Source organism: Cygnus atratus, chromosome 1 (genome assembly GCF_013377495.2).
Source record: "Cygnus atratus isolate AKBS03 ecotype Queensland, Australia chromosome 1, CAtr_DNAZoo_HiC_assembly, whole genome shotgun sequence".
NCBI classification, from domain to species: domain Eukaryota; kingdom Metazoa; phylum Chordata; class Aves; order Anseriformes; family Anatidae; genus Cygnus; species Cygnus atratus.
The window spans coordinates 50,388,299-50,413,484 of NC_066362.1; the positions used below are offsets into that span (position 1 = coordinate 50,388,299).

Below are 25,186 nucleotides of genomic sequence, written 5' to 3' on the forward strand. Positions count from 1 at the left end.
ATAGAGGTGTTAATTAGTAACAAAAGTGTATGCTGTTCTTTCTTTCCGCTTTATCTGTGGTGGTGGACATCATGGGAGCAAGAAAAAGCAATTAGCGGCAACAAGATAAGCAGTTAACACCTAACAGTGTACTCGCAGGAAGCACCAAGTGTCTCAATCCAAAGGAGGATACGGTAAGAAAAACATTGGGTGCAAGAATTTTGGTTAAAAATTACTCAAAGGATAAATGTTGTATTTGTTATATCAAAGTTTTCTTTTGAAGACCACAGCTTCTGCAGCTAGAAGTTGGGTATCATTTAAACTGTGCAAAATGGGTTTGTTCCATTTTGTGTGGAAATCTTTGAAAGAAGAAACTTTGAAAGACGAATACAAGAAACTCTTGGAAATGGTCCAATTTTCCATACTTTATTCTGAAGCAATGGAACTAAGGAAGATGTTCAAGCCCAAAAGGTCACATGATGTCATCATGATGATGTCACAAGATCTGGAGGAACAATGGGTGACCGTGGATGTGTAACATTCTGTCCTGGCTAGCAACCATCTTCAACAGATAACAAACCTGGAGAAGGTACCACCTCTGTAGTTCAAGTGTACTTAGTTTTAGCTACGCTGTCAGTTGGAGTTTTGTTTCAAAAAAGAAGCAGAGTTGAAGTTCCGAAGCCCCCTTTTTTAAAAGAAAACGACTATTTTCAAGATAAAATTAAGATTTGCTTATGCGTTGATAGCTTTTATGTTTTCATGTATGCTCTGCCTGCATAAAGAGAGTGGAGTAGACGCATAAGAGGTGAAAATGGCTGAAGCTGGGAATGACAACTATTTCTGTTTTTATTCTCCCTACGCACAGGTAAATGCTGTAGATTTTAGAGTAGTCAGCATCCTTGAATTTCTTGATATATACATATTTAGAGGGAGGTTTATTATCTAGATTTAGAAGTTGGTATACCTTGATCATGGCAGCATATGTAAATCAAATGTCTCATTTTCAGAATGAGAAGAGCTAATTGTCCTAAGTACTCAATGTGAATTGGGCTCAGATACTTAGGGAACACATAAGTTAGAACCCCACATAAAAATCACTGATCGCTCATCTTTCTTTATTGAATCAAAATTATATTAATTCTGAATAAACAAACCAAGTATATTTTCTGCTTATAGTGACAATGTGAATTTCTTTACATCCTGTTATATGCAACGAAGCCATTCAAAATGGGGTTCTTCAAAGAAATGTTTCTATTCCAACTGGTAAAAATTTTCAAGAGTGATTTTTTTTTTCCTTTAAAACTTAGGCAGAAACTCAATAAAAAATAGCTGGTAGCCTGGCATTTGCAAATCCCAGCTGGCATGTATTCCATATCCCAGATATGAACCTGAGTTTCCCATATTCAGGGTAACGGTCATGAGCATGTGCCTTTTTGGAATTAGGAGTTTCCTCATCACATGCTTGTGGAAGATACCTCAGGTTATAGGGATAAGTGAATTGTATAATCATAGATGGTGCTAGAATCTAAAAACTGTTAGTAAGGAAGAGATAAAGAAAAATAATTTTGTTTGACTAATGAAAGGGATTTGCATCGGAAGAGAGCTAATCATGCAGTATCATGCAGACTTTTAAACCGGAAGAATATTAGTATAGGGAGAACTGAAGTGTGATTATATGTAGGAGTAAAGCAGCGAAAATTCAAAAAAAAAAAAGCTGTCCATACTTTTTTTTTTCAATTAGGCTTTTGTTTGTCATGTGTAAAAACAGCTGGGAGATGGTGTGAGCAGTGAAATGACAGTAGTCTCAGAACATCATATCCTGAATATTTTTGTAAACTTGTAAGCATTTGTCACCGTAATATGTTTATTCTTGGCTGCTGTGTTGCCTCCCACATTAATTAAAAATAGTTTTATAGGAGGAGACTGACATTTAAGGCAGGAACTAATACATGGGAATCTAATATGTCTTAGCCTCAAAGTCATTCTCCTCATTAGGGTTTCAAGTGCAGATTCTGTCACTATGAAAAACCTCTTAGCTGTGATACTGTGTGCTCATTATGAAGGCAAGGAGAATGTTCGCATCTGTTTTGCAGATTTAGACATATGGAAATAAGGTACAAAAGAGCAAGTTCCTTCAAGCACATTTTTTTAGTCTGAAATCAAAAGTGACTTTCTCCTTCCAAAGTGATGTTGTGAATGTGAAATGAAACAAAAGACTTTTTTTTCTCTTGTTTTGTAATCCAAGTCTGACAAGTCTGTACAAGGATTACAAGTTCCCAAATTTTTACTTTTTCAGTTTTTGTTAGGCATCTTTGTGGGTTTTGTTTTATTTTCGCATGGGCCTGTATCTTTTAATATTAAGAGGGTACAGTATTGCACTTGTGCAGCAGATTTCATTTGAGATAGGTCTGATTATCCCATTAAGTAGAAAAGGAAACTCAAACAAATAAATTAAATAAAAATGTTGTATATTAAAAATAATAGATTTTTTCTTCCCAACATCTCATAAAAAGTCTGCAGTACAGTGTGCATAGACAGCTTTACTCTGATTCTTGTCTGGTAACAGTTCTACATCATTAAAACTCCTTTGACTTAACTGTAGATAATGTTCTAACATACCAGAATATGGTCTTCCAAAGTGTTATGTATCTATTCACAGCAGTATACTGTGTAATAGTCAATGTAGTCTATTTTTATTGTTATATTTACAATATCTGAAAACTACTTTGTCCTGCAGCAGAAGTACAGCAGCATCTCATGTTTCTGGGAAACACAGCCATTAGGCTGTGTGAGGATCAGTTGTGTCTTCCATCACAGCAAACCTCGTAATATAAATGGACTTTTTCTGCCTCCTAGTAACAGTGAGTAAAAATATTTTCTCAACAATTTGTTTGTTAAAGTAAGTAAATATACAAAAGCATCCTTAAACTTCCACTGCTTACATAATATGTATTAAGATCAAGAAATGTACTCTTGAAGATCAAGAAATATACTATTTAGACCTGTGACTAGCGGCGTTCCCCAGGGGTCGGTTCTGGGTTCGGTCTTGTTCAACATCTTCATCGACAACCTTGATGAGGGAATAGTGTCTGTCCTCAGCAAGTACGCTGATGACACAAAGCTGGGAGGAGTGGCTGACATGCCAGAAGGCTGTGCTGCCATTCAGCGAGACCTGGACCAGCTGGAGAGATGGGCAGGAAGAAACCAAATGAGGTTTAATAAGAGCAAGTGTAGAGTCCTGCACCTGGGAAGGAAAAACTGGATGTATCAGTACAGGCTGGGGGATGACCTGCTGGAGAGGAGCTCTGTGGAGAAGGACCTGGGGGTCCTGGTGGATGACAGGTTGACCATGAGCCAGCAGTGTGCCCTTGGGGCCAATGAGATCCTGGCATGCATTAAAAGGAGCGTGGACAGCAAGTCAAGGGAGGTGATCCTCCCCCTCTACTCTGCCCTGGTCAGGCCTCACCTGGAGTACTGTGTCCAGTTCTGGGCTCCCCAGCACAAAAAAGACAGGGATCTCCTGGAAAGATTCCAGCGGAGGGCCACAAAGATGATATGGGGCCTGGAGCATCTACCCTATGGGGAAAGGCTGAGAGACCTGGGTCTGTTCAGCCTGGAGAAAAGACGACTGAGAGGGGATCTCATCAATGTGTATAAATACCTGAAGTGTGGGAGACAGAGGGATTTGGCCAACCTCTTCTCAGTGGTTTGTGGGGATAGAACAAGGGGCAGTGGCCACAAGATAGAGCACAGGAAGTTCCGCACTAACATGCAAAAGAACTTCTTCACAGTGAGGAGCACTGGAACAGGCTGCCCAGGGAGGTTGTGGAGTCTCCTTCTCTGGAGATATTCAAGGCCTGTCTGGATGCCTACCTGGGCAGCCTGCTCTAAGGAACCTGCTTTGGCAGGGGGGTTGGACCCGATGATCTTTCGAGGTCCCTTCCAACCCCTTTGATTCTGTGATTCTATTGCAAATAAATCAGGTATGACCTGATCCAAGTCAAGTTCAAGGCAGATAAAGGAATGGGTTGCTCTATTAATTTATTTAAGTGTCATGTTACAAATCTGTGTAATCACCAGTTACATGCAAGAAGAATTAATAAATGACAGTTTAGGTTACTAAGATCCATCGAGTAAAAATTTTACATTAACTCACCATTTACCCTCACAGGCAAAACAGACTCAGCATACGGAGATTAATATGATTTATTGTGAACTATTAACAGACTAGTGCAGTGAGAAAAAAAAGACAAACGGGAACAGGGAACGGGGGCTGCGGTCAGTCCCTAATGCTTCGTCTCTGCTGCTCCTTCACGGTCACTCTCTGCCCCTGCTCCACGTGGGGTCCCTCCCACGGGATACCATCCTTCCTGAACTGAGCCTGCGGGGACTTCCCACAGGCAGTAGCTTTTCAAGAACAGCTCCAACATAGCTCCGTACCACAGGGTCCACCCGTCAGGAGCAAACTGCTCCAGCACAGGTCCCCCACGGGTGGCAACTCCCTCCAGGCCCCCTGCTCCTGTGTGGGCTCTCCATGGGCTGCAGCCTCCTCCAGACCATATCCACCTGCTCCACCGGGGGCTCCTCCACGGGCTGCAGCATGGAGATCTGCTCCATGTGGGACCCATGGGCTGCAGGGGAACAGCCTGCTACACCAGGGGCCTCTCCACATGCTGCAGGGGAACTTCTGCGTGCCTGGAGCACCTCCTGCCTTCCTCCTGCACTGACCTGTGGGTCTGCAAGGCTGTTTCTCACTCCTCTCTCCCAGCTGATGTTTCACAGGAGTTTTTTTACTATTCTTAAGTCTGCTCTCCCAGAGGCCCAACCAGCGTTGCTCCCTGGCTCGGCTCTGGCCAGTGGCAGGTCCCTTTAGGAGCCAACTGGAGCTGGCTCTGATCTGACATGGGGCAGCTGCTGGGCTCTGCTCACAGAGGCCACCCCTGCAGCCCCCTGCCACATAAACCCAATACAATTATGGTCAGATCAGTAGTGAGAGACTACTTTTAAAATATTCACGGCAATTAACACCTTCAGAAATTTGCTTTTTCACATTCTTCTGTACTTAGATATTTACCAGATTATACAGAGTAATGAAAATGGTCAGTAGGAATGTAATAAATTAAGAGTAGCGTCTGTGTTGGAGGGGAGAGGTTGTTAGGATCACTATTAGCATTATGTGTTTAGTAGCATCATCTGTTGATAAAGCACAACATGTTATAAGAATGAGACGCCGCATTGGAAGGCAGCATAAGATTCCAGTGCTGTGTGTGTAAATACATTTACCGTCCAGCATTTAGAATAAATTTTTCAGGCTTGGCATTGGATGCATGTTATTTAAGGACAATAATATTTTGTAAGGCAGTATACTTTCTCTTTTAACTTCTGAAAATCAGATTATTAAAAACAAAAAAACAAAACCAAAACAAAACAAAACAACAACAAACAAAAAACATTACAGGCTTTTTTGTTGTTGTTTTCCTTTGCTTCCCCCCTCGGTTCTTTCTAAGTGGAGCTCTTATCTACCAGCAGTTCTGGTAGGCAGCTGGACTAGGGTAAAAGCCCAGAGCAGGGAACCAAAACAAATGTCAGAAATCAGGCAGAAGCAGGAGTGAGAAGTTGGCAGACTTGTCATAGCCAAGTGAACAGGTGAACTGAAATACAGTTGTTCACTGGCCTTATCTGCAAAGCTGTAGACAGATGTCGTAAGAAATGTCTATAATGACCTCTATTAAGAAACAAGCACCTCGTGTTCCTGAAATTCTTTCAGGAAAGGGTAGGCTGTTGTATCTGGTAAGGTAGAGCTTAACTAATCACACAGGACCAAGGCAAGTGATGTTTCTATTAGTGTCCATACTGTACAGTTCCTACATCCACAACATCAGCCTCTGCCAGCTAGCACTTATAAACTTAGGCATGCTTTTGTGCTTTTCTTTTTACTGGAATATGTGTAACTTCAAAGTCTGTGTGTTCCACAACAACATTGCAAATACTAAAGCTGCATTTATTTATATCAAGACTTAAAGTTCTTGTTAAACTGTTTGATTTGGCTTACACTATCCAAAGGTAATAATACTCTGTTTGGGACTGAAAAAAGCTCCACCAGGCTAAAGGGTTGTATCTTACTTGCTCTTGCATGTGATACATGCAATAAATCTGATCTGCAATAGTGTTTTTTAAATTGATGTAAAATATACATATGCTGCTCTTTTGCAAGCACAAAATGCACAAGGCTGACAACAAGTGGAATAAAAGAAAATGCCCATGCTTCGTGTTATTTCTATTTTTCATCATTTTTATTTTCAGGCAGTTGCATTTCCTTGGTCTCAGAAACTGCTGTCCTAGTACTGAAATAATTTTGCTGCAAAACTTCATGAGTAGACATAGATTTATAGGGAAAATCATAGCTTTTATGATTTTCTTCTAATTTAGTGTAAACTATTTTTATGAACTTCATATTCTTTCACAAAATCTGTGATTTGTACATAGCGTTTGTACATAGCATTTATACAAACTCTATGTACATTTGTATAATCTTATACATTTGTACAAGAGAGTTGTGATTTAGAAAATTCTGATGGAAAAAAGTCTACAAGCTAAAAATGGGTAATCTAGTGCTTAGCACTGCTACATTCTTCAAAATTGATGCCATGAAGACCAATGCAGGCCTGCCTTCAGCAGATTTAATACATTTCCACAGGTGTGATCCTAGACTCATTTACTCACTTCAGCCAACGTATTACTAATCGCACGTTTCCCTATGTTATAAACAAAGGGATTGAAAGAAAGAAAGAAACTTACTCAGGTTGATCTGTCCACTAGTAGGAAGAGGTATGCAACCTTTTTTGGACAGCATAGGATGATCAAAGTTTCACTTTTCGAAAGACTATATTCAGCTGTGCTTTATCTTTCCATTCAAAGGAGCTAGTGCACATTCACGTTCGTACTTTCTGTGGTTGGAAGATGCTCTTTTGCCTGCCTCTGCACAATTAATCTTTTGGCTGATTCTTTAAATATAATGATTTCAAAAGTTTACGTGTTGGTCCAAACCTAGTTCCTTCTTAAAAAAAAAACAACAACAAAAAAAAACACGTTATTTTTTGCAGATGTCGCATTGCAGGAGGAGGTCCAAGAAGGGATTCTGAATCCAGCCTGTGGTCAAGGATTATTCAGAAGTCAGGAGAATATTTTAAGACCAATTCACCCTCCACTGATTATAAACATCAACCACCAAGAGGATGAAGAGGAGGATGAAGAGGATGTTGAAGACAAAGAGAACAGTAAACAAGTTTTGTTTTTTTGTTTTACAAGGAAGTACAGTGGATGTTTTTCAGCTCTTAAAATATAGTTCATGAATGATTTATTCTAATAACCATTACATTTTTAGGAAAGAGTTATTGACAAGTTTTTGAAATTGTTTCTGTATAATTCCCAAAGTATTCCCAGTTGGTAGTCACCAGATGCATAAGTAAGCCACCATTTTCTAACTTCTGTAAAATGTCCGGCTTTATATTTCAGTACTGGTATAATTTACATTCCCCTTTTTTATCAAATAGAGTTTAAAATATTCTGATGACCATCAAATATTATTCAAATTTCTCAGTTCAGGGATGATCTAAGCTATTGGCACTTTCATTTAAAAAGACATTTTTAATGTCTTCCTCTTCTCATCAAGATTTTTAATAGCTAATACCATATGTTGACTGAGGACTTACAGTGTGCCTTAGCTTTAGCCATCTCTGTAACAGTTACTACTGGGGAATGTTTAACAGGGGATTTACAGTAGCAGTGCAGGAACCATTTTGTTTTTGTGCCAAACAAAAATGTTTCTGATCTATACAGCTGCAAATATTTTCTGTTCTTTGGCACTGTCTAATGTTGTGGGTAAAATGCTATAAAAATTGCAAGTTTAGGAAGCACATCTTTTAATGGAAACAATTTTTTGAAAAGAGGTTGGGGCTGTACATGCTTATCAATGAAGGTGAAGCCATAGGTTTCTGTTATTAAACCCTCTTTAGACAGTCACATTTTATTACAAAAAGTTATTCTTAAATCTAGTAAAAAGAGTCCATGCAAAACTGAATACATATATATATATATATATATATAAACAAAACAAACAAAACCACAAAAACTGTAATTAAACATTTGGATGTATCTCACTTAGAGATTAGAGACTCATAAGGAGTGAATGAATTGTGTGTCCCCAGAGAGTGAAAGTGAGAAAACACTCTCACGTAGGCATTCTGCAAACTACTTTGGTAGTAGTTCTCAGGGAGCCCCATGCTGCTTTTCACTTTCCCACTGCCTTTCAGATTGGAAGGGCTGCTTATTGTTAGTGCTTCCTAACTCTGTTTCAGTCTGAATAAACTAAATTAACTTTCAGTATCAAAAAAAAAGAGACAGTATCAAAAGTGGGTCATTGCTAGTCTTACTAACCTTAACTGAGACAGATAAGGAACACTCACTTCACCAGCTCTGCCAGCAGACATTACAGGATAGTAACTTTGAGCAGAGGTTTAGTGACAAGAAGTTCTTGCTGATATGTTTAATCAGATTTCCTTGTGAATGTAAATAAATGGTCATTTTGTGAGTGAGTACTGAAAATGGTTTTAAGTCATTTTAAATCAACAGGCATTAGCTTTTTAATAGGTGTAGCTGAAATTCCATTGCACTTGGAAATACCTAACATTCAAGAGTCGTTGTATTGCCCAGAGGAGAGGTTGCAGTCAGAAAAAAAGTCATGACCAAAATGAAATTCATTATGGTATTTGATCATTAAGAAACATTGAAGGTCTTTGTATAGATATCTAGTAATCTTTTAAAAAATATTTCCTACAGATGATTTTAATTTGTTGGCTAAGACTGCTTCAGACCTTGAAGAGGAAAGAGCAATAAAGGAAATGTGCTATAAATCTGGTAAATACAAAATTAGCCACTCTTTCATAAACAGCAATGCTGCCAATATAATAAAAGTATTTTTTCCCGTTTTGGGTTGTGTTTAGGAGAGTATTATAGGATTCAGTACCCTCAGGAACACCAATCAACAAAAATCGTATCTTCGTCTCTAGAAAATGAGTTATTGCCCTTGGAAGCTATCAAGCAGGATTTGCAGAAAGGCAAGTATTTTCGTCTTGCTGTACAATGATTACTGCTTTTTGTAATACTGTTCCAGGGAGAAACTATTGCATAGTTTGCACCTCCTTCCCCCCCCTTCTTAATTTAGTGAAAATAAAATACAGCACATAAAAAGAACATAAAAATACATCATTATTTTTTCCCCATGTAGATGTTTAGTCACATGCATGATGACTACCAGTATTGATTGTAGGTGGAAAAGATAGAAACTGGCTAACATTAAACCTGCATGTAATTTCCAGAGATACACAACATAGGCCTTTCATATTTTTCTTTAAGATCAAGATTTATGTAGTCTAATTTTAAACATCCCAAGCTTAGTTTATGTTTCTCATATAGGCTGTCTGTTCTAAATGGACTAAGATAGGCACTCTTAATGGGCTGTTTATTCCTGATAGGTCTGCCAAAGATTAAATGGATCACTTTCTCAGAGGTGCTCTGCTCTTTCTGCTGACTATATTGGATGTTGAGATGACAATTTGGCTATACACCAAACTTTTACCTAACTCAATTTTAATGAAAAATATAACAAAAAACTCTAAGTTGTTATGAAAGATAGTTACAAAATCGCTACATTTTGTTTTGAATGTTTCACCTTTTCTAACATAAGTATGGTCAAAGAAATATGAATTAATAAATCTTTATTTCCCTTGTTATTCTTCTCTTTCATTCTTGAGCAAGTGGTGTGACTGAAAAAATCTGTATTAGTTTTGGCTTTATTGAATAAGTAATAAAATGTTCCATTTTAGGAGAGAGAATTATGTTATTAATAAGACACTAGAGTATTTAGTAGGTCAGCCATTAAAAATTGCTGGGCAGAAAAATGACCTGTTACTTTTAATTTAAAATATGTTTATTTTTACAGTAGTATAAATTTTAGGGATTAAATCTTGATAATACTGCTTTATGTAAAATAAATATGAGTAAGATGTGCCAATGAAAAAATTAGAGTGGAAAAATGTTCTCCATTTTAAGTTATACTGCATTTGAAGTCATGCTTTTTTGACTGATGGTTTTTGCCAGCCTAAATTGTTTGACAGAATTGGGTAAAAATATTTTCTTGTTATTTCTACATTTAAAATGTTTGTTATTCAAATAGTTTTGATAAACTTTTTCTGGCAAGTATTTAGATATATTTAGACTGTACACAAAGAATTAAGTGAGAAATATATGAGTATTTATAACTTTTAATATATATATTAATAATTACATACATTCAAAAGAAATCAGATAGATGCGTTTTCCCAAAGCATTTCTTCAATTGAGTTTCTGAGGTTTTATATATTATGATGACATGTATCTTAAAAATACCACATATTCATTCAGATAGGATTCATAAGTATCATTCATGAAAAGTGAGAAGCTAAAGAACTAGCAGATAATTTGTAGCTGGTTCTTTACTTTTCAGTTGTAGTCTTCTGTAACCTGAGTATTGTGTCATTTTCTTAAAAAACTTAAAAGTTGTACATCAGTGTTTGAGTTACATTACACACTACCCAAATGACTAATAAAAGAGAAAGAATAATATAAAACAAGAGGTTAAAGGAAATTGCTTTGAGCTAATTACTAACTCACAGAGGTGGGAGGAAAAAAATGAGAGTTTGATTTAATGTGCTTACACACAAGCAGCTAAAATATCCTTTCTGTTGCCTTTCCAGGTGATGGTAATACAAATCCTACAAACTTTAATAATATGAAAAGAAAGGGAGAGACTTCAGGAAGGAGAGTGTCAGTAGAGGGTATTAACAGAACAGATCATAGATCCTTTGAAAATGGAGGTAATGTACTTTAACATTGTCTTCTCATTGCTGAACATTGTGTGGTAAATACATTTGCCATAAATGATATGTGTATATGAAACTTCACGATTTAAATATAAAAGAATAAGTCAGATACTGAGTTTTTATCTGTTACTCATGTTATATGCACTTCTTATCATAATGCACCGTTAATTGTAACAATTAAAAGTATCATTTATGATTCCACTTGCTTTAAGTCTCTAGTAAAAAAAAAATCCTCTATGCTGATTACAACTGACTTTTTCCTGCTTAATTTTGGAAAATAAATGTCTCTCTGAAGTTATAAAAAATGTGTAGGAATGACAAGTTAGTATGCTTTAAAAACCTGTTATGTGAGACTATCCCTAGTTAAGATGAATAGGCTTTGTATTTTTCAGTTATCGTACGGTGAAGTACTAAGCTCCAGTCCTGCATCTTTTCTGATGGGAGCTGATTTCTCTGAACAGAGTTGAACTTAATGAAGATGTAGTGTCTTGCCACATTCAGTTCAGTATAGAATCATGTAATTAAGGTTAAAGAATGCACTATTATCCTTGAATTTGTGTTTACTTAACAGTATTTACTCATTTTTCTTCTTAAATACTTATTAGTAGTAAAAATAATAATAATTACTGTATTATTCTTTTTTTTTTCTCCCTTAGTTTGTCAGTGCAAAATAATGCAGTACCATGCTAGGGATGCTTGGTCTAGCTTTGAGCAAACTGGTATGCATCTTCTAGCTCCAGAACTGTATGGAACAGTACTAATGTATCTTAAATATTAATTCTTTTACTACAACTTTTATGTACAGTATGTGTCTCTCTTTTAGGTGTTCTTCACTGTCATTACTAAAAAGTTACCACTGAGAAGCAATCCTATAATTAAATCTCTGCTCATACCCATGTTGATTTAAAGCTTTTAAATGTTAGATGTTTATCTTTTTTATTTTTCTTTTGGTGGGCCTTAATGAATCATCTGTTTGGTTTCTTTTTTTTCACATTTTGTTTTGCATTTCTAAATTCATTTCAGTGAAAATGTAATTCTAAAAATAGCAAATTATGTGTGTTGTCCACATTTGATTTTTCATTGTGTTCTTTGGTGTAGATGATTTTTTGATGCTCATTTTCTGTAGGAGGTGATTGTTTTGTGGCACAGAGAAACATATTTGTTGAAGGGAAAAGAAATGAGGCACTACCTTTAGAAAAAGCACCAATTGCATCAGAGTATTCAAATGTAAAAGGTATTTAATTATTATATATTTTCTGATTTTTAGATGAGATTTCTTTTACAGTACTAATGAAGATTTTCTCATTCTTAATGGGAAGTTTTCTGAGCCAGAACCAATCAAAGTAATTGTACTAGTTCAAAGTACTGTGTTTTTAGCCAAATTTTGAGTTTTCTGACAAGATTTTGAGACCCTGAAGTCTGCTAGAGGAAATGTAGCAGTTTTTACTTTTGTGGGATGATACTTTAAAAATAATTAAGGTGAGAAAGAACATTCCTCACCCAAGGAGACCTGTGTATGAAGTGGGAGATGAGCTTTTCAGAACACTGTAGCATTTCTTGATAAGAAAATGTTGTGTGCTTTTTGAAAAAGTAAATCTGTGCTATTTTAACTCCTTAGCAACAAGCCGCTCTGAATTGGTAAAGAAGCATCATTTTAAGGGAGTAAAGAAAAAGAAATGGATTTCTGAGGAGCCAAGAAACTTATCTAATCCAGTAACAGGCAAAGGTATTTTTAGAAAATGGTTGGCTTGTTCATTTTTATTTACTAAATTATTAGATGATTTAGTACTGCCTAGTTCTGTTCCTAGTGTTAGATACAGACAATTTGTATTTTGATTGGACTATCTATAAGGAACATTTTTTTAGTCTTGTCTTCCAGGTTCCAGTCTTCTCTAATATGTCAAATTTTGAATAATGTCGTAACATTTCTTTATAAATTTGTTCTTTCACTTTTAGAAAATCACATTTCAAACCCAAAAGTTAAACCAAGTTACCAACAAAGTGATAAAAGAAAGGATGATGAAACTGCGTCTTCTATTATTTCTGCGAGACAAGCTGGAAGAAACACTTATTTCAATTCTTCAGAACCTCGAAGATCAGCATATGTGTTCTACCGTAATGTTACAGATGTTCAAGAACCAAAGTTTAATGGATCTATGGGTGAGTTCCTGCTTACACAGAATTCTTAAAATGTTGCTAAATATCTGTTTAGGTACTTATTCCTAAATATGGGCAAGAGTAAATTTAATCCAGCATAATTTTCATAATTAGATTGCAGTAGTATCCATAAACAGAAATGTAACTACTTTTATGCTGTATAAACATTTAAAATTAATCAGAATATTTATAAAAAATAATTCAGTCACCTTCACAGAAGGGATTCATTTCCCTGCCTACCAAAGAGGGATGAATCCATTGATATGCTGATGTGCTCAAATATACTGATTCCCAGTTTTCACAGCTTCTTTTATGTGATTTATTCTTTTTAGATAAATAAACCTTGTAATAGTCCCCTTTAACTTCTCATACTACTCCAAGCATTGAAAGCAAAAGTAGTAGAAGTAGTTTTGTAGTAGAATTTCAGTTTCCTTTCAAGAAATACTCATTGTTCAACTTTTTGCTACCATCAGGGGATGAAGGAATGTCCTTTGTGTATTTTTTTCACAACTAGTATTTCACTGTGGTTTCGCCTATGATTTATGATTATTTTCATTATTTACAATTATTTTTCTTCTTGCATAAACAAGGGCCTTAGTCAATCTTCCATTATCAATTTAAATACATTCCAAACTTCAGTGATATACACTCTTCATGATATATTATGTTCTCACATTATTTATACTGGAGAGAGGATCAAATTAATTATTCCTGCCATTCTTTCAGGATGATGTTTTCCTTCATCGTTTTGCCATCTTTGACATACTCTACTATCTTCTCGGTAGTACATAATATGTCATAATTTAACAAGAAGTTTACAGTGGGATTCTGAGTCTTATATCTTTCTTTTTGGCAATCTATTTCAGATATAACGATAATTTTACATCTTTCACTTTATTTTTAACTTGCTAATACGGCTTTACACAATATGGTATCATAGTTTGTGTTTTATTTGTCTTTCTATTTCCAGTCTCCATGGTTAATTTGGATAATTGTTTTTTTTATCTGTCACTTCAGCAACAAATTAAGTGGTAAATAATTTAAATAATCATAAGACAAGAAAATGATTCATCTCGCCAGTTTTATTCATCTGTCTTAAACTGAAATGAGTCCTAGTCTTGATATATCTCCCTGTCTTCATTTCCAATAAAAGAAACCTCCTTTAGACAAAGTCTTGGTTTTAGATGAATAAAGTTAAATGAAATGAAACTTGACATCAGTGTTTCGTCTGCAGGACTAATATATATATATTTTTTTCTTTTAATATTTGTTTTGATTAAGTCTGGACAGGTTGTATAGAAATAACAGAGAGAATGTTCTTACTGCAAAGGATACTTCTTATAAAATTCCAGGCTAAAAAAAGCATTTCAAAGAAAATATGACCAGAATTTTTGTCATAAGAAGAACCGTTACCATTTTTGATACTTTTCTTTTCAAGGGCACCTGGGCCATTTGGTCTGAAATGCTCCAAACCAAAAATTCTGCTTGACACAAATGAAAGATTTTAGACCCAAACTGAAAACTGTGATACTTAGATGTTGCATATAAACTGAAAGCTTAGAATTATTATGTAATTATTCACTGGAATTAATGGATTTAATCTGGAGTTAAGAGAAAATAAGAATATTGATAATAATCATTTCAGCCAAATTTTATACAAAATGATTATTCATTAGGCAACATACCTTGATGCAAAACCAACCGTCTTGCACAAGAATGTAGTATTGCCTTGCATCTAATGCTTTCACAAGCAGAGATAAAAGAGTATGTTGGATTTTTTTTTGTTTTCTTTTGTTTTGTTTTAAACTAAAAGCAATTGGTCCCATCAGGAAGATTTTCAACACTAGACATTCATTCTGTTTACCTCAAGGATGTCCTTGGAAGAATCACGTCACTTGGAAGATCTTGTGAGCCTCATAGAAATTCTGCAAGATTATAAGTGTTTTTTAATGTACTAGGCATAAAGTCTATATTTAATAATACCTTGCATTTTAGGGGTGATTGAAGTGATCCATCAACTGATATTTCAGCAAATGTTTCTTTTAAATCACCTATCAGGCTAAGATAGTCTCTCCTGAAATTATAGCTGAAAATTAGAAACAATTTATATATTTCTTCTATAGACAAATATACTTCAGGATCTTGTAATGCACCAACTTGGAGGAAAAGAAATCCACATGCAAAGACATTCTCTAAGTTTAAAACAACCATTCAGGTACCTGTTTTATAGAAATATTTATAATTGAGTCTTTTTAATAAAGGTGACATGTCTCTCCTCACCAAGAAAACGTATAATTGCTCTTCAAACTAGCCCAACCAAAGACTGCAAGATTCTAAGCAATGCTGAGTAGTCTGAATGAGTAGTTAGTTTTGTTTGTAGACATACAATTTTGCCTATATAGCTAACCTATGATTTCTAATTTTCTATATCACTGATATGAATACAAAATATGTACCTGCTTTTAAAGTGAAGAAATAAATGAAGTGGGTTTTGTTTTGTAGCACTGGACAAAGCAGAAGAAACTCTAGATATGTGCAATCTATTTGTCTCTGTTTGTTTGCTCATGAAGTATCTGTAATAGCTGAACTATGATCAGTCTAGGTCCAAATTCATAAAAGGACTCAGGCTACCAAAAGCCTCAGAATACACCCTAAGAACCATTAATACATTTTGCAGCTGTCTTGAAAGCAGAGATTAGAACCTGTATCTCCTTTCCCATGGATGAGTAGCCAAACCATTAGTCTTCAGTCTGTGTTTCATTCAAGGAAGACATTTCCTTCTTATCTCCTATCTCCTTATCTGTCCTCCACTGATATTTCACTCTGCAGTTGCATAGTTCAAAAGGTGGAAGAGCATAGCATCCTCTCAGTTCTTGCAAGCTTAACCTTCTTGCTTGCTGTGAAAGTGCATCCCTGAAAGTAGGAAGAAATAAGTTGAAACCCTGCTGCAGTGCCCTTTCTTGGGTGAATCCTTTTACCACAACTTTATTTTATAGAAGATGGTCATTAACAGTGTTTTTGTTTGTTTCTTTTATTTATTATTATTATTATTATTGTTTTCTGAGCAGCTTCTTTGGTTTTTGGAAACCAAAGAAAAAGAACTCTAGCAGATTAGTGCAAAGTGGATTGGTCACAAATGTGCAACTTTGTGACCCTGTGTTTCAGAGCCCTCTTGTGCTCTGTGGCCCTGTTATCGGTATTCAGATGAGTTCACACAGGGGAGCACTATGCCATTTTGATTCCAGTCTGAGATGCAAAATTCTGTTGAGGCACCGGATAGATGCAAAGCACCTAAAACCACCTACTGGAATCCATCACTAGGCTTACTACATGTCTGATCACTTTGTGCAAGTACCACATGGTTCTCAAACATCTGCTTGGAAAGGTTTTGGAGGGAAAATACTTTAATGAAACATTTTGAAAATAGATTAATTATATTAGTATGAAATATTTTTTATTTCTATTGCTTCTGTAAGTGTTGAAGGTTTAATTCTTAAAACATCTCTGAAAGAGCATACAGTTTTACTCAGATTATGCACAAAATATTCAGTATATCTATTTTGACCACAGAGCCAAGAAGAAATGGAAATGAATATAAAAGGAGAAAGATTTGTAAACAGGAGAAAGATATGAAGCCAATACTTCAACTTACAAGAAAAATTTAAATTAAAAGAAGGAAATTAACAAGTACTGCCCAACTGGACATCAAAAGATGATAAAATTGCAAATCTCAAAAATAATCTGCAGGAAGTACACTTTAACATTTTATCAAAAGTGATAAAAATGCTAATTAAAAATGTATGTTCTGTATGTGCACATATATAGGTCTTCAATCTATTCATGAAGTTTAATCTGTTGCTAAAATTTAACGGTTGAAATGATTTATTACAGGCTATGGCTGTACACTTCAAGACTGATAGCAAAAGATGTCTGTAGAGGGGGAAAATCCTTAAACAGAGTATTCCCCCATTTTGTTTGACAGATACTTTAATGAAAAATTACTAATACGAATTAATATTATTAGTTGCACTTGGCAGATTCAGAAGACTTTGAATGTAAACAGTAATATTAATGCATTCTATAAAATGGCTGTTTTGGTGTGAAAGACAGATTTGTAGATGATGTAATTGTTTTCCAGATGTTTGAGGTCTCAGTCTGAGTTTGATCTTGATATTTTGACATTTTAGTAGGGCAGCAGAACTGTTATAAACTAAATGAACTTCACAACAAAACAAGAATTAACAGAAATATGTTTTTCCACACATTTTAAACAAAAGTATAAGACTGGATAAAGACAGAGAGGAAGACTGACAAGAAGACTACAACATCACTTCCTGAAAAAATAAACTATATAAATGCTTTTAAAGTGAACAGTGACAACGTACGAATATTTCTCTAGAGAGCACAGATTTGTTTTTAAATCTTTTCTGCATTTCCATAATCTTTATTTTTTTTTCTTCTGTGAGACAGATCGATTTGGTTTCTTTCCTGTAATTGGAGAGAATGGGTTTTGATAACCTTTATTCTAGGATTGGATCAATATATCAAACAGTAAACAGCACTGTGTAAAAATAGAATAACTGACACACCAGAAGGCAGGTGTAAGCAGGAAATGGAGCCAGAAGGAGGAACTTCAGAAGATGAAAAGGTAAAAAATGCACTCAAAAGTTCGAAATAGCTTTCTGGAAAACTGAAAATTATGTAATTGTGGACCATGTAACTGAAAGAAACATGTTTCAAAGATTCCCTCTGGAGAGTTAAGAAAAAGAGGGGCAAGGCAAAGGATTCTGTCTTCCATGAAATACTGGTCAGTAGCCAATGTGTGCAACTATTGTACCTAACGCTAAATTACTACATATATGTGAATTTATATCTTTGTCTCAAACTTTTTTCCATTTTTTTTGCATTTACTTAACCTTTGGTCATTCTTAAAACATACTCAGTTTTGGAGGAGAGCCCTTCAAACATTTTTTTGGAGCACTGTGATCCAGTAATTACCTCAGTGGCACCCATGGCTATGAATTTAAAAGCACTTTGCTTCTTTGTGACTGTTTAGAACATAAAATTGTATCAGATGCTTTCCAGGGTGCCTTCTAGCTGAAATTGTTCTATCATTCTATGAGAAATATCATCATACATTTCTCAGTCCTACTTTACTGAGAATATCTTGCAAAAAAATAGGCTGGTAATGCTTTAAATATTATTACTTTTCATTTTAGAAATTTAATTTTTAATAATTTAAATTTAAAAAATGCTGTAATGATTATAACTGTGTAGGCAGTTGGGCATTCCTTTCTTAGCTGAGAAAAGAATAGATTATCTGTTTTAGCTGAGAGGTAGAAAATGTTAAAAAACAAAACAAAAAAACAGGTAACATCTTTTTAAAATCAGTGATAAAGTGTACTGAAAATGTCTTTCTCCCTCTAATTAAACATTGGATTCTCAACTTGTATCACACAATGCCTTGCAGCAACATTTTGTATCTTGTCTGCCTGAGGCAGCTTAAAATCTTGATTTGGAGGGTTATTCTACCCAGTTATTTTTTAACATCTAGAAAAATACTTTTACTCTCATTTTCTATGTCAAATAAACATAAATTTTACATTTACTGATTGTTCAATCTCTCTCATTTAGAGGATTGAATTTGGCAGGACCATAAATCGAGCAGGGCCAAACATTATTATTATGGTCTGTTTTTTAGTATTTAATTAAAAAGGGTTTCAGTATTTAAATTTTGCAATTTATTTGGTTTGAGAGTAGCAGTGCAAAGATCCCACTATGCCTTAGTAATTTTATTTCAGAGTACAGCTGATACTCTTTGCTTGCTTGGGTATTAACCTATTGATTTTACTTATCAATGTACTGTACAAAGAAGTGGAAGTTTGAGAGTTCATTACAATTACTAACAGTGTGTTTGCCAGAAACTTACTTAAAATTACTAAAAAAATTACTAAAAAGATGGGCAAAAAATTTGAATGTTACTGAGCGTTCCAGCATCAGATAATGACAGAGTAGGTGGTGCCACAGTTTTAGACTTTCCTGGTGAATCCATATTTGATCAAATATGTTCTGAGCACTGAATGGTGTGAAAAACAAACAAACAAACAAACAAAAACCATAAATGGCTGACATGGTTTGGATTTGAAACAGTAACAAAGTGAACTTCTAGCCTCCAAATTTATGAACTTAACAGTGAACTAGAAGTAAGCTGAAGTTCATTACTTTATGTATTTTCTAAGTATATATTGTGAAATCTGAGAAAGCATTATGACATCTGAAAATATAAATATTACATTTGATTCTTTCCCTTAACTGTATTTAAACTCAAAGAGCTTTGTCAATCTATGTATTTATTATAGTTCTGAGCTAATATAAAAAGGAAGTAAGTCTTAGCACTGTACTGGATAGATAAAAAATAAGTGACCTAAAGGTGAACAAATAAGAGGAGTCTAATGTGAGCCACCTGAAGCAGAGACTGTGCTTTACTGTATGGTATTGTTACTATTCTGTGTTTAAAAAATGGTGTTTGTATATTCATAAACAATAAATGCACCTAGTAAAAGTAAACAATGCATGGAATTTTATTTGCATTATTTACCTTGCTTATAACAGGACTGTAATTAATTAGACTAAAATAATTTCCACTGAGCTTTGACTACAGTGAACTGACAAGCATAAAAGTATGCCTTCGTGAACTCATCTTTCAACTTTAAAGTTATTTGCAGCAATCTCTGCACCTGAAATCAATAAAGCATCTTCATCTCTCCAATTGCTACCTCACACTCCATAACATGCAGTCCCTTGTACATCAACGGTTGAGTGATCCACAGTGCAGCAAACCTGAGTGGGCACAGGTCTGTGCTACTCTGTGGTGTGTTACCCTTAAGAGTGTGGCCTTTGTGCCTGTGCTGTGCCGCACAAATGCCTTTGCTCAAAAGAAATTGAGGGCATTCAGTACTTCACATTGTGAGGCTTGAGTAGTGGATTTCTGTGTTTTCACCTACTCGCTGCATGACAAAACCCCCACACTGGTTTAAACTAACAGTGCTTGAAAATCAGTGCTTAGATAATGTGCCAAAGATCAGAGGCAAAGGGCTTCTGAAGCATAGTTGAACTTGGTGTATCATGTATGCAAATACACAATCCACTGCTGAGTTGAAAAGCCCAGGGGAAAGGAATGATCTGTTGTTTTCACCTTATACATGTAAAAATATGATAATGTTTTTCCAGATGGTACGTCTAAAAGCACATCAGATATCTAGTGTAGGTGAAGCATATTAGATAGTAAACAGATTAACAGTGGTACCATCTGTATTTTATTAAAAGTTGCAGAGCTTCCAGCTTGAGAGCCTGCATTCCTGAACAAACTTTTACAGCTAAATTAAAAACACCACCTCCCAGGATCTTAGCAGCACTGATGTTTTAAATAAGCTGTTTATACATAAATATATCATAGTATATCTCAAGTTGACACACAAATGAGGAAAAAAAAAGATTGTAAAATAAAAACAACAAAACAAAAACAGAACAAAAATTTCCTGGAAATTGTAAAGATTGCTTTAAAAGGAGGATGTTAACAATTTCACCCTAATGGAGATATTTGTTGATAAACTGTGCCTTGTATAGCAATACTTTATGTAAATAAATAAATATATAAATAGTCTGTAAATTACTGAACTAGAGCTGTAGTCACTAGGGGTCAGTACAGTCCCAGGAATAAGCTCCTAGAAGGCACACGAGTGAACCTTCGTTACACTGAGTTTGATTCCAGCTCTCCAGAGCTCCAGCCTATTTGCAGTGTTCTCCAACAGCTTTAAATTAACAGAAAAGGAAGGTCCCAGAAGGCTTGTTATGCTTCCTAACAGCCAACTCAGGGAGAGCTGCAGTAACCTATATTCAAAATTACTAAATAGCTATTTTATTTATTTAATTAATTTAAAGCAATGATGTTACTGTACTTTTGCCCTATCCTACACACTTTCCAAAAGGCATTTCTGTTACCTCCCAAACTAGACAGCTCTCACTACTCTTCTCAGAGAAACAGTTTTTCTAGAAGCTGTTCCCTAACTCAGAGTCTACTTTAACTTTTCTAGCCTGGAAACGTTTTAGATCTTTGTGTAGGACATTGATTCCCACCTTGATTCATTCTCCCATTGATTCATATGACATTATTCTATCTTTAAAAGATACATACCACCTGTTATGGGCCATCTGAGAGCATAATGAGAAAACTGAGTGTCCACCAGTGAAACCTCTAACTATTCAGACCTATCCCAATTAACAAGTTATACTCAATCAGGTTTGAATAGGTAGCAAAGCTTGCCTCGATTTTGTCTACAGGAACAAAACACATACATAGATGTACAAAAAGTAGGAGAAGGAGACCATTTCATTGTTAACAACTGCCTCAAAACTGCCCAGCACACTTCTGAAAGCCTATCCATCCCATGGTGCACAACTTCAATCTGCAGTTAAGCATCTAAAAGCCTCTGCTGATTCTTCATAGCCCTCTGCTTTCTCCCAGCACTCTTGGAAGTCCCAATGACCTCTTAGCATTCCCTCCCAAGCATGGTCTCACAGCAACCCCACTAAACTTTCACAGTGTTACTTCTTTATCTGAACCTGAACACTGAAGTTGCTTCAGCACAAAGTAGTTTTGTTTGTTTGCTTGTTTTTGGTTGCTAAACCTAAGAGAAAATCCTTGGAGGGAGAAGAATGTTGTCTGACTAGTAAAAAGCCTTGAGCCGACTCTGATGTGGACCACACCTCCATGCAAGTGAAGGAATCTATGGAAAATGAAATTTAAATTATAACATCTCCAAGAAATGGAGCTTGGTAAAGGTCTAGATGAACTTGGGGAAACTGGTAGCAAGAGCTATTCCTTCCTTCTCTCTTGAATGAATATGGGATAGTGGAACCTCAGAAAGAGATGTTAAATGCCTTTTCACATCCCATTTTTCTTTACAGGTGAAAATGACAGAAACATACTACAGTGGTATTGTGCTAGTGAGAGTAAAACTACTGTGCTTAAAATACAAGGGAAGTCCTGCTGCTTCTTCCCTCTCTGGTTTTCTAAGAAAAGGGCAGTTAGGCAGAAGTAAATATTAAAATTAGCAGGGCCTTTTGAAATGGTAAGGTTCCTGTAAACATGGATCCTTTTTTTTTAGATGTACCTCTTTTCCCGACTGTCATGCTTATATGGGCAGAAATAAAGTAAAACAAACAAACAAACAAAAAAGAAATAAAATGTCCACATGCAGGTAGCATACATGCAGGTAAGACTAGCAAAGTTATTCTGCTCCTGTAGTTGCCAGTGGGCAGATGTTCTAAGCACCAGAGAACTTCAGTTATTTAGAAAGTTAATTCCCAATAATTTTGGCTCATCTTGTTTTAAGAACACATACATTTTTTTTTATGACACATTTTATGACATGACAAAAACAGTATCTCCAAAGGTTGTTATCCTCACCATTGCTGCTCATGCATCATGAAGATTAATGCATTTCCACTGCAAGAAACTAATGTGCTTCTTTCATCTTCACAACTCCTCCTGAACTGCAGGAGAAACCTCAAGAGCAGATTTTGAAGATAATACTTCTTTACAGGAATTTGCATCAAGCAAAGCATACTCTAACATACCCCATATAGTAATTCTATTGACTTCAGCACAATTATTCATATTTTAAAATTCAAGGGTGTTTTGACTAAGCACAGCAGAAAACTCAGTGGCTTCCAAGGTTTTCATTACAGTGTTTACTCCGGCCTGCCAAATTGTTATTACTCTTGGAGATGAATGAGGATATAAAATCCAGCAAGACTTTTAACTTTTGAAGTGAAATTTGCAAACTGGGCAAATATGATACAGAATTATAGGAGCAACAATAAGTCATGGAAATATGACAGTCATTGGTAAGTTAGATAAAAAGTGCCTTGTAGTAGCAATTTCAGTTGGCTAGTGCCAATGAAAGCCTTTGTTCTCTTGGCATAGGGAGCACCTGCTGGTTAAGGCAAGACAGGAGTCTTGAATAGCATGTGCTGGTAAGTAGCACTTCATTAACATTCAGAAATGTTTATCTGGGGGGATGTCATGGTTTTGGCTGGTATAGAGTTAATTTTCTTCATAGAGGCTTGTATGATGCTGTTGCAGAGCAGTGCTCGCACAGAGCCAAGGCCGTTTCTGCTCCTTGCACTGCCCTGCCAGCGAGGGGCTGGGGGTGCACCAGGAACTGGGAGGGGACCCAGCCAGGACAGCTGGCCCAGGCTGACCAGGGGGATGTCCCACACCGTGTGGCATCAGGCTCAGCAGTAAAGCTGGGGTAAAGAAGGAGGAAGGCGGGGAGTGATGGCGTTTGTCTTCCCAAGGAGCTGCTCTGCGTGACGAGCCTTGCTTTCCTGGAAGTGGCTGAGCACCTGCCTGCCGATGGGAAGCAGTGAATGGATTCCTTGGTTTGCTTTTCTTGTGCACAGCTTCTGCTTTACCCACTGAATTGTCCTTATCTCAGTCCCTGAGTTGTTGCACTTTTACCTTTCCGATTCTCTCCCCCATCTCACTTGGGGATAGTGAGTGAGCAGCTGTGTGGGGCTGAGCTGCCTGCCGGAGCTAAACCACTGCAGGCAATTATTCAATTTATTCCAGTTTATGCTTATATCTGTAATTCTTTTTCATTGGCCAAAGAACATGTAGGCAGGACAGGTGGCCTGCTGAAGTAAACAGCGATACAACTTCTTATGTCATGGCCAGATGTCAAGAGTAGTCTTTAGATTGTTAAAAAAAATGAAATGGAAGAGTTTGTGCCTGCACTTTTGTGGCCAGTATAAGGAATTGAAAATATAATAACCACGATATTTTGCAAATTACTTAAAATTGGATCTTTGGGAGATGAAGTTGTTAAACATTTGGGAGAAGAAGTTGTTAAACGTTTTGTGAAGTGCCAATCACATGTTCCTTAGTGAAAATGGCACATGATAGTAGCACTGAGGTTCCTGGTAAACTGATGGTAATATTTCTTTCAGGTAGGGCAGCTGCAATGTTTCAAGTCTGGAAACTGGCAGATATTTAGCATTTCTTACCTTGAGGCCACAGATACCTGCTGTTTGATTTTAAGCATTAGAAAAACTATCAGCATGGCTTGGACTGAAGTTGCTATAGAATAAATAGCCACAGTAGCTGAACTCTCCTGATTTCCCATTGTTTTATTTGCCCTAGAGTGCGCTGCACTGTTTTGAACTGACACACCTCAGGGACTCACAGCAGGATTTCATCCCCTTATTGCAGCGCGAATGATGCAACATTTGGTGTGCTGGAAAAAGCTGTTTTAAAAGCCATTATTTTCAAATCCCTAGGATAGTACACACTAATGTTTATTTAAAAGCCAAGCAACAGCAGTGCATAAGATCTAGTCTAATAGACTAGCAACCACTTCTTATTAGGGTGTATAATGGAAATAGGTTTTAGCATACCAGATCATATCATTCATCTCTCAAAGATTTGATATATGACTCTCATCAGAGCTGCTGTAAAGAAAACCATCCTCCTCATTCCAGTGTAAACTCCAGGCGGTAAAGAGCTTATGTCCTGAATAGAAGGTTTCCCGCTCTTTTGTATATATACATACATATATATATGCATATATATACATATATATATATGTATATATATGTATTTAAATGTAAACTATTTTGTGAAATACCATTTTTGTGAAACACCACCACCACCAACAACAACAAAAACACACTGGGGAACAGCAGCTGGGGAAGAAAGAGAGGAGTGAGAAACAGCCTTGCAGACACCAAGGTCAGTGCAGAAGGAGGGCAGGAGGTGCTCCAGGCACGCAGAAGTTCCCCTGCAGCATGTGGAGAGGCCCCTGGTGGAGCAGGCTGTCCCCCTGCAGCCCACGGGTCCCACACGGAGCAGATCTCCATGCTGCAGCCTGTGGAGGAGCCCCTGGTGGAGCAGGTGGATGTGGCCTGGAGGAGGCTGCGGCCCATGAAGAGCCCCTGCAGGAGCAGGCCCCAGGCCTGGACTGCAGGACATGGAGAGGAGCCCACGCAGGAGCAGGGGGCCTGGGGGGAGCTGCCGCCTGTGGGGGACCTGTGCTGGAGCAGTTTGCTCCTGGGGGATGGACCTCATG

The 25,186-nt window shown here is 36.5% G+C and overlaps 1 protein-coding gene across 1 annotated transcript; it reads left to right on the forward strand.

The window, feature by feature from the left end:
* Positions 1 to 155: 155 nt before the first annotated feature.
* Positions 156 to 19,443, forward strand: C1H12orf50 (chromosome 1 C12orf50 homolog). The gene is made up of 12 exons (XM_035551837.2): positions 156 to 173; positions 2,717 to 2,840; positions 7,083 to 7,256; positions 8,818 to 8,895; positions 8,982 to 9,095; positions 10,773 to 10,892; positions 11,555 to 11,617; positions 12,025 to 12,132; positions 12,517 to 12,624; positions 12,855 to 13,058; positions 15,179 to 15,270; positions 16,626 to 19,443. The coding sequence occupies exons 4-12, from the start codon at positions 8,880 to 8,882 to the stop codon at positions 16,686 to 16,688; spliced, it is 888 nt and encodes a 295-aa protein (XP_035407730.1). The 5' UTR covers positions 156 to 173; positions 2,717 to 2,840; positions 7,083 to 7,256; positions 8,818 to 8,879; the 3' UTR covers positions 16,689 to 19,443.
* The last annotated feature ends 5,743 nt before the right edge of the window (positions 19,444 to 25,186 follow it).

What these genes read in the sequence shown, in the direction of transcription:
- C1H12orf50 (XM_035551837.2), top strand. An exon ending in TAATCCAGTAACAGGCAAAG is followed by an intron (nt 12,625 to 12,854) that starts GTATTTTTAGAA and finishes TTTCACTTTTAG; the next exon opens with AAAATCACATTTCAAACCCA. An exon ending in AGTTTAAAACAACCATTCAG is followed by an intron (nt 15,271 to 16,625) that starts GTACCTGTTTTA and finishes TTTTGACCACAG; the next exon opens with AGCCAAGAAGAAATGGAAAT.